This window comes from Callionymus lyra, chromosome 14 (genome assembly GCF_982586985.1).
Source record: "Callionymus lyra chromosome 14, fCalLyr1.hap1.1, whole genome shotgun sequence".
Lineage (NCBI taxonomy): Eukaryota > Metazoa > Chordata > Actinopteri > Syngnathiformes > Callionymidae > Callionymus > Callionymus lyra.
The window spans coordinates 4,841,822-4,857,721 of record NC_141831.1 but is presented as its reverse complement, the minus strand read 5'-3'; the positions used below and the strand labels follow the sequence as shown (position 1 = coordinate 4,857,721).

Genomic DNA, 15,900 nt, shown 5'->3' with positions numbered 1-15,900 from the left:
CATATATATACTTGTTACTACACTATCACAACACCAGAGTCAAGTACTGGACAATACTACATATATATACTTGTTACTACACTATCACAACACCAGAGTCACATACTCCACAATACTACACATATATACTTGTTACTACACTATCACAACACCAGAGTCAAGTACTGGACAATACTACATATATATACTTGTTACTACACTATCACAACACCAGAGTCACATACTCCACAATACTACACATATATCCTTGTTACTACACTATCACAACACCAGAGTCAAGTACTGGACAATACTACATATATATACTTGTTACCACACTATCACAACACCAGAGTCACATACTCCACAATACTACACATATATACTTGTTACTACACTATCACAACACCAGAGTCAAGTACTGGACAATACTACACATATATACTTGTTACTACCCTATCACAAGACCAGAGTAAAGTACTGGACAATACTACATATATATACTTATTACTACACTATCACATCACCAGAGTAAAGTACTGGACAATACTACACATATATACTTGTTACTACACTATCACAAGACCAGAGTAAAGTACTGGACAATACTACACATATATACTTGTTACTACACTATCACAACACCAGAGTAAAGTACTGGACAATACTACACATATATACTTGTTACTACACTAGCACATCACCAGAGTCAAGTACTGGACAATACTACACATATATACTTGTTACTACACTATCACAACACCAGAGTAAAGTACTGGACAATACTACACATATATACTTGTTACTACCCTATCACAAGACCAGAGTAAAGTACTGGACAATACTACACATATATACTTGTTACTACACTATCACATCACCAGAGTAAAGTACTGGACAATACTACACATATATACTTGTTACTACACTATCACAAGACCAGAGTAAAATACTGGACAATACTACACATATATACTTGTTACTACACTATCACAACACCAGAGTAAAGTACTGGACAATACTACACATATATACTTGTTACTACACTATCACATCACCAGAGTAAAGTACTGGACAATACTACACATATATACTTGTTACTACACTATCACATCACCAGAGTAAAGTACTGGACAATACTACACATATATACTTGTTACTACACTATCACATCACCAGAGTCAAGTACTGGACAATACTACACATATATACTTGTTACTACACTATCACAACACCAGAGTCAAGTACTGGACAATACTACACATACATACTTGTTACTACACTATCACAACACCAGTGTCACGTACTGGACAATACTACATATATGTACTTGTTACTACACTATCACAACACCAGTGTCAAGTACTGGACAATACTACACATATATACTTGTTAGTACACTATCACAACACCAGTGTCAAGTACTGGACAATACTACACATATATACTTGTTACTACACTATCACAAAACCAGAGTCAAGTACTGGACAATACTACACATATATACTTGTTACTACACTATCACAACACCAGTGTCAAGTACTGGACAATACTACACATATATACTTGTTACTACACTATCACAACACCAGAGTCAAGTACTCAACAATACTACACGTATATACTTGTTACTACACTATCACAACACCAGAGTCAAGTACTGGACAATACTACACATATATACTTGTTATTACACTATCACAACACCAGAGTCAAGTACTGGATAATACTACACATATATACTTGTTATTACACTATCATAACACCAGAGTCAAGTACTGGACAATACTACACATATATATTTGTTACTACACTATCACAACACCAGAGTCAAGTACTGGACAATACTACACATATATACTTGTTACTACACTATCACAACACCAGAGTCAAGTACTGGACAATACTACACATATATACTTGTTATTACACTATCACAACACCTGAGTCAAGTACTGGACAATACTACACATATATACTTGTTACTACACTATCACAACACCAGAGTCAAGTACTCGACAATACTACACATATATACTTGTTACTACACTATCACAACACCAGAGTCAAGTACTCGACAATACTACACATATATACTTGTAACTACACTATCACAACACCAGAGTCAAGTACTGAACAATACTACACATATATACTTGTTCCTACACTATCACAAAACCAGAGTCAAGTACTGGACAATACTACACATATATACTTGTTACTACACTATCACAACACCAGTGTCAAGTACTGGACAATACTACACATATATACTTGTTACTACACTATCACAACACCAGAGTCAAGTACTCAACAATACTACACGTATATACTTGTTACTACACTATCACAACACCAGAGTCAAGTACTGGACAATACTACACATATATACTTGTTATTACACTATCACAACACCAGAGTCAAGTACTGGATAATACTACACATATATACTTGTTATTACACTATCATAACACCAGAGTCAAGTACTGGACAATACTACACATATATATTTGTTACTACACTATCACAACACCAGAGTCAAGTACTGGACAATACTACACATATATACTTGTTACTACACTATCACAACACCAGAGTCAAGTACTGGACAATACTACACATATATACTTGTTATTACACTATCACAACACCTGAGTCAAGTACTGGACAATACTACACATATATACTTGTTACTACACTATCACAACACCAGAGTCAAGTACTGGACAATACTACACATATATTCTTGTTACTACACTATCACAACACCAGAGTCAAGTACTCGACAATACTACACATATATACTTGTAACTACACTATCACAACACCAGAGTCAAGTACTGAACAATACTACACATATATACTTGTTAATACACTATCACAACACCAGAGTAAGGTACTGGACAATACTACACATATATACTTGTTACTACACTATCACAACACCAGAGTCAAGTACTGGACAATACTACACATATATACTTGTTACTACACTATCACAACACCAGAGTCAAGTACTGGACAATACTACACATATATACTTGTTACTACACTATCACAACACCAGAGTCAAGTACTGGACAATACTACACATATATACTTGTTACTACACTATCACAACACCAGGGTCAAGTACTGGACAATACTACACATATATACTTGTTACTACACTATCACAACACCAGAGTCAAGTACTGGACAATACTACACATATATACTTGTTACTACACTATCACAACACCAGAGTCAAGTACTCGACAATACTACACATATATACTTGTAACTACACTATCACAACACCAGAGTCAAGTACTGGACAATACTACACATATATACTTGTTACTACACTATCACAACACCAGAGTCAAGTACTGGACAATACTACACATATATTCTTGTTACTACAGTTTCACAATATACTGTAACATATCGTATGTTTTTGATTTCTTTGGATTCACCAATGAATGTATCTTTAACTTATAATACTGGATATAATACTGAATATAATACTGAATATAATACTGAATATAATACTGGATATAATACTGAATATAATAATGAATAATACTCTCTGGCACGAGCCATGCATTCATAAACAAGCTCTGATCCATCAGTCGACTTCACTCACTGCTGACAGTTGGTTAAACTTCTGTTACACAAGAAGTCTTACCAAAAACCTCTTGAGCCCCTTTTAACACTTGATTAATTTGCCAGAGTAATCGGACCTCCTGACCCCCGACTTCTTAAAACCTCATCAGGTCTCGCTCGTGTCACTCTGTGTAATCCGTCTGCGCTCAGTCGGAAGAGTCGACAACATGGAGCACATGTCCTCGCCCGTCCGGTTCCGGTCCACCAGGAAAGGTACCATCAGAACCGCAGAATAGAAGCAACTTTGTGTGCGTGTGTGTGTGTGTGTGTGTGTGTCTGTCTGTGTGTGTGTGTGTGTGTGTGCGTTTGTTTAGTAGGCCGGGGTGAAATGATCAGTTGACCTGAGTTGAACTCGAGTTGATATATTGTTATTCTGTTCTGTTTAATGTTTAAAACGAGTACAATACTTTTCAAGGTAGTATTTATATCATGATCCCGTTCATTATCCCTTAATATTCCTAGTTATGTTTCAATAAATAGTTTCATGTGACTAAGATCTACACACGTTGAGTGTTAAACTCTGCTTTTCAACTTCATGTTTTACAACAAATTAAATGTAATTTAAAGCATTAGATTCAACAGTTTTTGCTTAATAATTGTGTACTAGAAACATTTAATTAATTTAATTTCATGTGTTTGTTTGAATATTGTTTCTGTTGTGTGTCACCATCTTTGATCGGGAATAAAAAAAAGCCGGCACATTCCCCAACAAAGAGGTAGGAACCGTAAGTAGTTTTATTGTTAGTGTTTGTATGTTGTGTGTTAATCTCAACCCCCCGAGGAGCATCATAAGCTGGATTAAAGCTGTGAAGCTCTGTGGGTAACCAGGGCCGACAGGTACCAGGACCAGAACTAGACTCGCTCCCGCATCAAAACAGCGACTTTAGGGTAAAATGTGGTTCTGGTTGAGTCGTCGTGACGACGTGATCCAAACACATGGAGGACCAGAACTGGACGAGATCTCGTCGCTCCTCCTGACAGATGCTGCTCAGTAATGGAATAAAGAGATCAGAGTTAATCGGTGAAGACGAGTGAAGTCATGTTTATCGTGACTGAGGCACGAATGAAGCCACAACTCAATATAAACACGCTTTATTTCTTATGTCATACTTTGGTTTTGGTCACATTTATTTCATTTCCAACATGGTTCGAGGCAGAAACTTGTTTTTATCAGTTTAAATCAATAACACATCATCACACAGAGAGTAGCTCTTCTCACTTAGCTCGTTTTTAAGCCTTCTGGCTCGACTCACTTTGATCAGGACTAGAGTATTAGTGGAAATTAAGCAAAAATTAATAAATAAGATAAATACAATGCTGTGGACTATTGATACAGTAGCGTTAAAGAAAACATAACATATTTAAGGGTCAACTATACAATATATAGTGATATATAGTGATACTGTAGATATATATACTGTGTAGTATTGTCCAGTACTTGACTCTGGTGTTGTGATAGTGTAGTAACAAGTATATATGTGTAGTATTGTCCAGTACTTTACTCTGATGTTGTGATAGTGTAGTAACAAGTATATATGTGAAGTATTGTCCAGTACTTTACTCTGATGTTGTGATAGTGTAGTAACAAGTATATATGTGAAGTATTGTCAAGTACTTGACTCTGGTGTTGTGATAGTGTAGTAACAAGTATATATGTGTAGTATTGTCCAGTACTTTACTCTGATGTTGTGATAGTGTAGTAACAAGTATATATGTGAAGTATTGTCCAGTACTTGACTCTGATGTTGTGATAGTGTAGTAACAAGTATATATGTGAAGTATTGTCAAGTACTTGACTCTGGTGTTGTGATAGTGTAGTAACAAGTATATATGTGTAGTATTGTCCAGTACTTTACTCTGATGTTGTGATAGTGTAGTAACAAGTATATATGTGAAGTATTGTCCAGTACTTGACCCTGGTGTTGTGATAGTGTAGTAACAAGTATATATGTGTAGTATTGTCCAGTACTTTACTCTGGTGTTGTGATAGTGTAGTAACAAGTATATATGTGAAGTATTGTCCAGTACTTGACTCTGTTGTTGTGATAGTGTAGTAACAAGTATATATGTGTAGTATTGTTCAGTACTTGACTCTGGTGTTGTGATAGTGTAGTAACAAGTTTATATGTGTAGTATTGTCCAGTACTTGACTCTGGTGTTGTGATAGTGTAGTAACAAGTATATATGTGTAGTATTGTCCAGTACTTGACTCTGGTGTTGTGATAGTGTAGTAACAAGTATATATGTGTAGTATTGTCCAGTACTTGACTCTGGTGTTGTGATAGTGTAGTAACAAGTATATATGTGTAGTATTTTCCAGTTCTTGACTCTGGTGTTGTGATAGTGTAGTAACAAGTTTATATGTGTAGTATTGTCCAGTACTTGACTCTGGTGTTGTGATAGTGTAGTTACAAGTATATATGTGTAGTATTGTCCAGTACTTGACTCTGGTGTTGTAGTATTTACAGACCATTTGACTCTTGACGAAGTCGTAACTGCTTTCATTTGTTTTCAAACCAAAATATGTCCAAACATCAGCTTTAAAAACTGCTGGACTCACTGTATCCTCTCGTCCTCAGTAGCTGGGATAGACTGACTATGTTTTTTAAGTTGTGTAAATGTTTTCATTAAAGAAAAGCAACATATTATAAGTCAAACAAAGTAACAGTTTTGCCTTCTCGTCCCAGTTGTCAAGTTTGTCCATCGAGGACCAGGACGACGTCCAGCTTCCTTACGCCATGAGGGACCTGCCCCCGGACTCGCCCCCGGGGGGTCCCCACCATACACGGGCCCTCAGCCTACAGTCCAGAAGAACCGGGACCACCACCAACGGGGCCTTCCACAGTCTTCCCGGGACCCCCCCAGTGCTGCATCCGACCCCCTGCAACATCTCCGGCTCTCCCACGGTCGCCCACCGACAGAACCGCCCGGGACTGGAATCTCTGTTCCAGCCCCTGAACCTGAGGAGGCAGCTGGTCTCTCGCGGCTCGCTGGACTCTCCTCTCAGTCCGGCCTCACGTCCACGCAGCCCGTGGGGAAGATTTGATCCTTATGACTCCCCAGAGGTTTGTTATATTATTTTACTCAACATTTCCACATGTGTACAACACAACACAACAAAGACCACAGGTGTTACAGATCCAGTTGAGAGTCTGGTATCTTCCTGGAGACTCATGCAAGGACCGGACTTGTGCCTTCACTGAGAGTTGAAGTAGAGTCTAGGGATGTCAAACTTTACACATTTGAGGCTTGTAACCGTTGTGTAACCGGTTACAAGTAGTTGTCTAATGAATAACCACTAGCAATATAACCACTAGACAATTATGTCTCCATTCAAGCACCTCCTAATCCCATTACAGCAAAGCCCTTCCAGTAGTTATCAGGTAGAAAATATTTATTCTTGTAGACTCATCTCAGGAACTAAATCATAGCCAACATACCAGATGAATTACATGACTTTATTTTCTGTATTTTCAGACTTAAAAATCCTTTCATTTTCGCAAAACTCAACTGTGAGTCTTTGTAGTATTACTCCGCGAGGCCCCATAGTATTACCCCGCGAGGCCCAATATTATTAAAACGCAAGGCACCGTGGTATCACTCTGCGATGGCTCAATATTATTACTACACAAGGCTCCATAGTATTACTATGCGGGTTCCATAGTATTAAGCCGCGTGTCCTCGTAGTATAACTCTGCGAGGCTCCATAGTATTACTCCGCAATGCTCCATAGAATAGCTCCGCGAGGCTACATATTATTACTACGCAAGGCTGAATATTATAACTGTGCGGGGCTCCATAGTATTAGTACGCAAGGTTCCATAGTATTGCACCGCATTTCCTTGTAGTATTACTCTGGCTCCATAGTATTACTCCGCGATGCTCCATAGTATAACTCCGCGAGGCTACATATTATTACTACACAAGGCTGAATATTATAACTGTGCGGGGCTCCATAGTATTAGTACGCAAGGTTCCATAGTATTGCACCGCATTTCCTTGTACTATTACTCTGGCTCCATAGTATTACTCCGCAATGCTCCATAGTATAACTCCGCGAGGCTACATATTATTACTACGCAAGGCTGAATATTATAACTGTGCGGGGCTCCATAGTATTAGTACGCAAGGTTCCATAGTATTGCACCGCATTTCCTTGTAGTATTAGTCTGGCTCCATAGTATTACTCCGCGATGCTCCATAGTATAACTCCGCGAGACTACATATTATTACTACGCAAGGCTGAATATTATAACTGTGCGGGGCTCCATAGTATTAGTACGCAAGGTTCCATAGTATTGCACCACATTTCCTTGTACTATTACTCTGGCTCCATAGTATTACTCCGCGATGCTCCATAGTATAACTCCGCGAGGCTACATATTATTACTACGCAAGGCTGAATATTATTACTGTGCGGGGCTCCATAGTATTAGTACGCAAGGTTCCATAGTATTGCACCGCATTTCCTTGTAGTATTACTCTGGCTCCATAGTATTACTCCGCGATGCTCCATAGTATAACTCCGCGAGGCTACATATTATTACTACGCAAGGCTGAATATTATTACTGTGCGGGGCTCCATAGTATTAGTACGCAAGGTTCCATAGTATTGCACCACATTTCCTTGTACTATTACTCTGGCTCCATAGTATTACTCCGCGATGCTCCATAGTATTACTCCGCGAGACTACATATTATTACTACGCAAGGCTGAATATTATAACTGTGTGGGGCTCCATAGTATTAGTACGCAAGGTTCCATAGTATTGCACCACATTTCCTTGTACTATTACTCTGGCTCCATAGTATTACTCCGCGATGCTCCATAGTATTACTCCGCGAGACTACATATTATTACTACGCAAGGCTGAATATTATAACTGTGCGGGGCACCATAGTATTAGTACGCAAGGTTCCATAGTATTGCACCGCATTTCCTTGTAGTATTACTCTGGCTCCATAGTATTACTCCGCGATGCTCCATAGTATTACTCCGCGAGACTACATATTATTACTACGCAAGGCTGAATATTATTACTGTGCGGGGCTCCATAGTATTAGTACGCAAGGTTCCATAGTATTGCACCGCATTTCCTTGTAGTATTACTCTGGCTCCATAGTATTACTCCGCGATGCTCCATAGTATAACTCCGCGAGGCCACATATTATTACTACGCAAGGCTGAATATTATAACTGTGCGGGGCTCCATAGTATTAGTACGCAAGGTTCCATAGTATTGCACCACATTTCCTTGTACTATTACTCTGGCTCCATAGTATTACTCCGCGATGCTCCATAGTATTACTCCGCGAGACTACATATTATTACTACGCAAGGCTGAATATTATAACTGTGCGGGGCTCCATAGTATTAGTACGCAAGGTTCCATAGTATTGCACCGCATTTCCTTGTACTATTACTCTGGCTCCATAGTATTACTCCGCGATGCTCCATAGTATTACTCCGCGAGACTACATATTATTACTACGCAAGGCTGAATATTATAACTGTGCGGGGCTCCATAGTATTAGTACGCAAGGTTCCATAGTATTGCACCACATTTCCTTGTACTATTACTCTGGCTCCATAGTATTATTCCGCGATGCTCCATAGTATTACTCCGCGGGACTACATATTATTACTACGCAAGGCTGAATATTATAACTGTGCGGGGCTCCATAGTATTAGTACGCAAGGTTCCATAGTATTGCACCGCATTTCCTTGTAGTATTACTCTGGCTCCATAGTGTTACTCTGCAATCTTTTCGAACACTGTAAGTACAACACAACAGTATGTATGAATACAATTGTTGAAATTATTGTATGTTTAACAATCGTTCAAAATAGCTTGTGAGTCGTTGCTGTCAAAGACTCAAAACTTTATTGACAGCACTTTTATTGAGTCCTGCATCACATGACCAAAACACACATGACTCATTGGTCAACAGATACTCTGCGTCACTTTCAGGCATGTATATATAATAATAAACGTGGAGTAACCGTAGAAAACTGTAAGAAAGTAGAAAAATAAAAATAATTATAGATATATAATATATTTAAACATTTAGTTATGTATTTCGATGTGTATTTATTTATAATTAAGATGTTCATGGTCCTTCATAGTCTGAGTAGATCATTATTTTTCCTTTATTTACAGACACTTTATTTTTGTGACTGATTTTCTCTCCTTCAGGACCAGGACAAGGAATATGTTGGATTCGCTACGTTGCCGAACCAGGTTCATAGAAAGACAGTGAAGAAGGGTTTTACTTTCACACTGATGGTGGCAGGTGAGTCTGGACGCAGTATTTAAGAGATAAGTTAGTATTTGGTTATATTTTGATTGTTTTTTGGGGTTTTTTTTCGTCTCTACAGGAGAGTCTGGTTTGGGTAAATCTACGCTCATCAACAGTTTGTTCCTGACTGACCTCTATAGAGACAGAAAGGTTCCTAATGCAGAGGGTGAGTCTATTTATATATAGATATATTTATTTTTCAGAATCAGAACAACGTTAGTTTTCAGAATCGTAAAACAAAAACCTTATTTTATGATGGTGTGTATTGATAAGAATATGTTGATATAATATGTATAAAGATTCAGGGTCAACAATATGATATATAGTGATAGTGTAGTAACAAGTATATATGTGTAGTATTGTCCAGTACTTGACTCAGGTGTTGTGATAGTGTAGTAACAAGTATATATGTGTAGTATTGTCCAGTACTTGACTTTGGTGTTGTGATAGTGTAGTAACAAGTATATATGTGTAGTATTGTCCAGTACTTGTCTCTGGTGTTGTGATAGTGTAGTAACAAGTATATATGTGTAGTATTGTCCAGTACTTGACTCTGGTGTTGTGATAGTGTAGTAACAAGTATATATGTGTAGTATTGTCCAGTACTTGACTCTGGTGTTGTGATAGTGTAGTAACAAGTATATATATGTAGTATTGTCCAGTACTTGACTCTGGTGTTGTGATAGTATAGTAACAAGTATATATGTGTAGTATTGTCCAGTACTTGACTTTGGTGTAGTGATAGTGTAGTAACAAGTATATATGTGTAGTATTGTCCAGTACTTGACTCTGGTGTTGTGATAGTGTAGTAACAAGTATATATGTGTAGTATTGTCCAGTACTTGACTCTGGTGTTGTGATAGTATAGTAACAAGTATATATGTGTAGTATTGTCCAGTACTTGACTCTGGTGTTGTGATAGTGTAGTAACAAGTATATATGTGAAGTATTGTCCAGTACTTGACTCTGGTGTTGTGATAGTGTAGTAACAAGTATATATGTGTAGTATTGTCCAGTACTTGACTCTGGTGTTGTGATAGTGTAGTAACAAGTATATATGTGAAGTATTGTCCAGTACTTGACTCTGGTGTTGTGATAGTGTAGTAACAAGTATATATGTGTAGTATTGTCCAGTACTAGACTCTGGTGTTGTAGTATTTACAGACCACATGACTCTTGAAAAGTCGTAACTACTTTAATTTGTTTTCAAACCAAAATATTTCCAAACATCAGCTTTAAAAGCTGCTGGACTCACTGTATCCTCTCGTCCTCAGTCATGGGATCTCACAGGATTTCATTGTTCCTTTAGCTGCAGAGGACACAATGACTGCTGCCAGAAGTTGTGGCAAGAAGTTTAATTTCATCAAAAAAATTAACAAAAACTGTGAGCATTTACAGGAAATTGTAAGTTTAAACTATTAATTTATTAAACATACCCTTTATTGAAATTATATAAGAACCATGATAAAAAATATTATGTGATTTGAAATCGATAAGTGTATCGATATTTTCTTACACCGCAATCAATAACTAGAGCAAATTAAATAAATATTAATACAGTAAAACAAGATCAATACCATAAAATCCAATACAATTGTGAAATATGAAGGTGACTCGTACTTTATAGACGTGTTTTGGTTGTGAGTACAAAAGTTACACCTGTGCTGTATTTCAATGTTTACAGAGCGGATCAATCAGACTCTGGGCATCTTAAAACACACGGTAGGTATCGAGGAAAAAGGTGTGAAACTGAGACTCACCATCATCGACACGCCAGGCTTCGGAGACGCCGTCAACAACACGGAGAGGTAGGTTCGAGAAAACCTCTTTAGAAACTGATACGAAGACACTGTTGATACTAAAACGATCAGAACACAGAGTCTGTTCCGACGACGTCACTTCCGTCCCGGGTCTTATACTTCGCTTCGTGAAGAAAGATGAACAATCAGAGTGTGTCACGGGTCGTTTATTCGCCGCTTCAAGTCAAACAAAATACAAGCTTTACGATCAATCGGTCACACTTTGTCCCGGCGACTGTACAGATCAATAGACCCGGGAGAAAAGGTCCCGATCTGTAGAAACATCGCTATATTTAAGGAAAATCTCCCATCCGGGAGGTCGTCTCTTTCCGGCCGAATGGTCCTTTCAAGTTCCCTGTGTCTCGATCCCCTGTAGAGAGACATCCTGATTTGTTTTCTTGTAATCTAATCATTCAACTGTTCTTGGGCGGGAGTCACTTTCTCTTCCGTCTTTTAGCCCCTCTTTGCTTCGTTCTTTGATCTACGATTTAAGATGTGATTTGCAGGTCAACAGATGTTTTAAATAACCGGTGTCTTATCTCTAATTCTGATCCAGGCTTGTCTCAAAACAAGTGTGAATCAGTCTGAGAGTGGAATGTTGATTGTGAATGTGTAGTCAAACGTTTCCGCTCTTAGATAAAGCGAGTAATTTATACTTTATATTTTGATTATCTTTTAGCATTCATTTAAGTATGGCGTATACGTATATAATAATCTTAATCCAACAATACTTTACCTCCAGCTGGAGGCAGATCGAGGACTACGTGGACCAGCAGTTCGAGCAGTACTTCAGGGACGAGAGTGGACTGAACCGGAGGAACATCCAGGACAACAGGGTTCACTGCTGCCTCTACTTCATCTCGCCTTTCGGACACGGGTGCGACGAAGACCCTGAACGTAGTTTTTATATGTTAATTTTAAGTTGTGCGTCGTCCGCAGCCTTCGACCTCTGGACGTGGAGTGCATGAAAACGCTTCACAACAAGGTCAACATCGTACCGTTGTTGGCTAAAGCCGACAGTCTGACGCCGTCCGAGGTCAACAGGAAGAAGATGAAGGCGAGTTTTTACGTCACAGACTATAATAATTTAACATTATTTCATCCCTTCAAGAGTGTAAAAGTATTTCCTTGTGACTATAGAGATATTTTCTTCTTTTTTAAACACCAAATAAATATTTTGACTTGACATAAAAGACTTTTTAAAGTTGTATTAATAATGAATAAATACTATAAATACCATGACGCGTTGTGTAACTAGTAGGTAGAATAACAAACATTTGTTTATATCTTATATGTAATCGTAGCCAATACAGTTAATTTTTTTAACTCCTCCCCCTTTTTTAAACAAAAAACTATTGTTTTTTATCAATTATTTTAAATGTCGCTCGATGATTTAGCGTTTTAGTTATTTATAGTTAGATTAATATTTTAACAGCTACTATTAACTTTATTGTGTAAAATACCCTTTTGTCGAGTATTTCTACGGATCATCTTTGCTGCACAACAGCAACTTATATCAGGCGTTTTTTTTTCTTATATTCGAAGTTTCAACGTTTATTTAAAAACAACAGCGTTCGTTCGAATAATCTAAAATGCGCATGCGCGTCACGGGTCAGGTGCGTTCAATGACGCGAGTAAAAATAAATTGAGATTTAGTTCGTTCCCAGAATAATCGTTCTGATGCGGGAAAAAATGTCGTTAATCGTAACTATTTTATATTTTACCGTCTGAGCATGTTTATTTTGTTAATTAAATAAATGAATAAATAAATGGAATACAAATATATATGCGGAGGCGAAATGCCCAAGTTTCCCTGAAGTGAATTCTACAAAAAAATGATTTTTCATTATTTACGTTTTATTTACGATGATTTAAATATTTTATTAAGACATGATGAGATTATATACTTCAGTTTAAAAGGGTCTCTGTGTTTAAATGATAATAATTATTTTCCCTCTATTTGCAGGATTTGATTCAGTTTTATTAATCAATTATATTGATCATCTTCCTTTCAGATCAGAGAAGAAATCAAGAAGTTCGGGATCAATATCTACCAGTTTCCAGAGTGTGACTCAGACGAGGACGACGAGTTCAAGAGTCAAGACCAGATTCTCAAGGTTCGATTAATTCAACGTGAAACGATGAACCATTTATTAAATAAACTCCGTGTACAGGAGAGTCTTCCTTTCGCCGTCATCGGGAGTAATGTGCAGGTGGAGAGTAAAGGTCGCAGGTTCAGAGGTCGCGCCTACCCTTGGGGAGTTGTTGAAGGTATCACTGATGAAGTAGTTTTGAGTTTTGAACATGTTATGGTAGATGCACATGTTATGAATGGATGGATGGATGGATGGATGGATGGATGGATGAGTGGGTGGATGATGGATGGATGGATGGATGGATGGATGGATGGATGGATGGATGGATGGATGGATGGATGGATGGATGGATGGATGGATGGATGGATGAGTGGGTGGATGGATGAACAGATGGATGGATGAACAGATGGATGGATGAACAGATGGATGGATGAACAGATGGATGGATGGATGAACAGATGGATGGATGGATGAACAGATGGATGGATGGATGAATGAATGGATGGATGGATGGATGGATGGATGGATGGATGGATGGATGGATGGATGGATGGATGGATGGATGGATGGATGGATGGATGGATGGATGGATGGATGGATGGATGGAAACATGTGATAAGTCCTGGTCTTGTTTCAGTGGAGAGTCCTGCTCACTCGGACTTCCTGCTGCTGCGAGACATGCTGGTTCGGACTCACATGCAGGACCTGAAGGACGTGACCCGAGAGAACCACTACGAGAACTACAGAGCCCAGTGTATCCAGAGCATGACCCGCATGGTGGTGCAGGAGAGGAAGCGCAGGTAGATCTTCTCATCGCTGGAGCTGAAGACCTGATCTCAACCTGTTGCTTCCTGTAGTCTGCAGGACCGACAGAGACAAGGAAGTGAAGATCTTCCTCTTCCTCTTCCTCTTCCTCTTTCTCTTCCTCTTTCTCTTCCTCTTCCTCTTCCTCTTCCTCTCGTCGTCATGGACACGGACAAGGAGCGACTGATCTACGAGAAGGATGAAGAGGTACAAATACTTGATTATTCTGCATGTATTTGATTTGAATTGTTATAACTTTACTATTGTTTTGTTAATATTATTATTGTTTTTGTTTATATTTTTTAATGTTTAATATTTATCTGTGTTGGTTTTGTTCATTTATTTTTAATTCACTTTCCCCAATTTCGCAGTTAAAAAAAACTCATCATAAAAACACATTATTTTAAGACATACAGGATACTTTTAGAATAATACACAACATACATTAAAAATACAAAATAATAAAAAAAAAATTACCTCAAAACAACACACAAAAAATAGAAAAATATGTCAAACAACAATTATTATTATTAAACGTAAAATATGTATTAAAATACGAGTCTCATTACTGTAGTAACACCAGTGTTATTATATGATAATCATATTATTTTAATTTTAAGGTAACGATTAAACTTTCATCGTTTCAACAATCACTGCCATCTAGTGGTCGGAGGCTCATAACGCGAAACTAATATATGTCTCGATTAAACTTCATGACGTTAATATTAAAAACTATTATTTTCCACAGGAGTAAAAATACTTTTTAGCAGATTTTATTTTAATTATTAAATCCATTATTGAAATGACATCATGGGCTCGGATGAGTCTTAAAATGTCATAAACAAAACAACTAAAATATTGGCTAATTTATTTTTTTTAATAAATAGAAATGTCAATATTTGAATAAAAAAAATAAAAGTTAAAAGAAAAGAAAAAAAGGGTTTAATGACATGTTAAAAAAGTGTTTAACAATGTTGTGCGTCTTCTGTGCAGCTGAGGAAGATGCATGAGGTTCTAGAGAAGATCCAGGAGCAGATGCAGCTCAGCCAGAGAGGAGAACATCCGAGGAGAACATCTGAGGAGAAATTCTGAGGAGAACGTCTGAGGAGAACGTCTGAGGAGGAGAACGTCTGAGGAGAACTTCTGAGGAGAACTTCTGAGGAGGAGAACGTCTGAGGAGAACTTCTGAGGAGGAGAACGTCTGAGGAGAACTTCTGAGGAGGAGAACGTCTGAGGAGAACTTCTGAGGAGGAGAACGCCTGAGGAGAACTTGT

At 37.9% G+C, this 15,900-nt stretch overlaps 1 protein-coding gene across 1 annotated transcript; it reads left to right on the top strand.

Moving 5' to 3' along the window:
• Nucleotides 1-3,760: 3,760 nt before the first annotated feature.
• LOC148065768 (septin-5-like) lies at nucleotides 3,761-15,718 on the top strand. Its single transcript, XM_087808077.1, has 13 exons — nucleotides 3,761-3,840; nucleotides 4,321-4,343; nucleotides 6,315-6,692; nucleotides 9,825-9,921; nucleotides 10,007-10,093; nucleotides 11,612-11,735; nucleotides 12,469-12,603; nucleotides 12,666-12,783; nucleotides 13,742-13,843; nucleotides 13,901-13,997; nucleotides 14,460-14,622; nucleotides 14,680-14,833; nucleotides 15,620-15,718. Exons 1-13 carry the CDS (start codon nucleotides 3,795-3,797, stop codon nucleotides 15,716-15,718), a joined length of 1,623 nt encoding a protein of 540 aa, XP_087664203.1. The 5' UTR covers nucleotides 3,761-3,794.
• The last annotated feature ends 182 nt before the right edge of the window (nucleotides 15,719-15,900 follow it).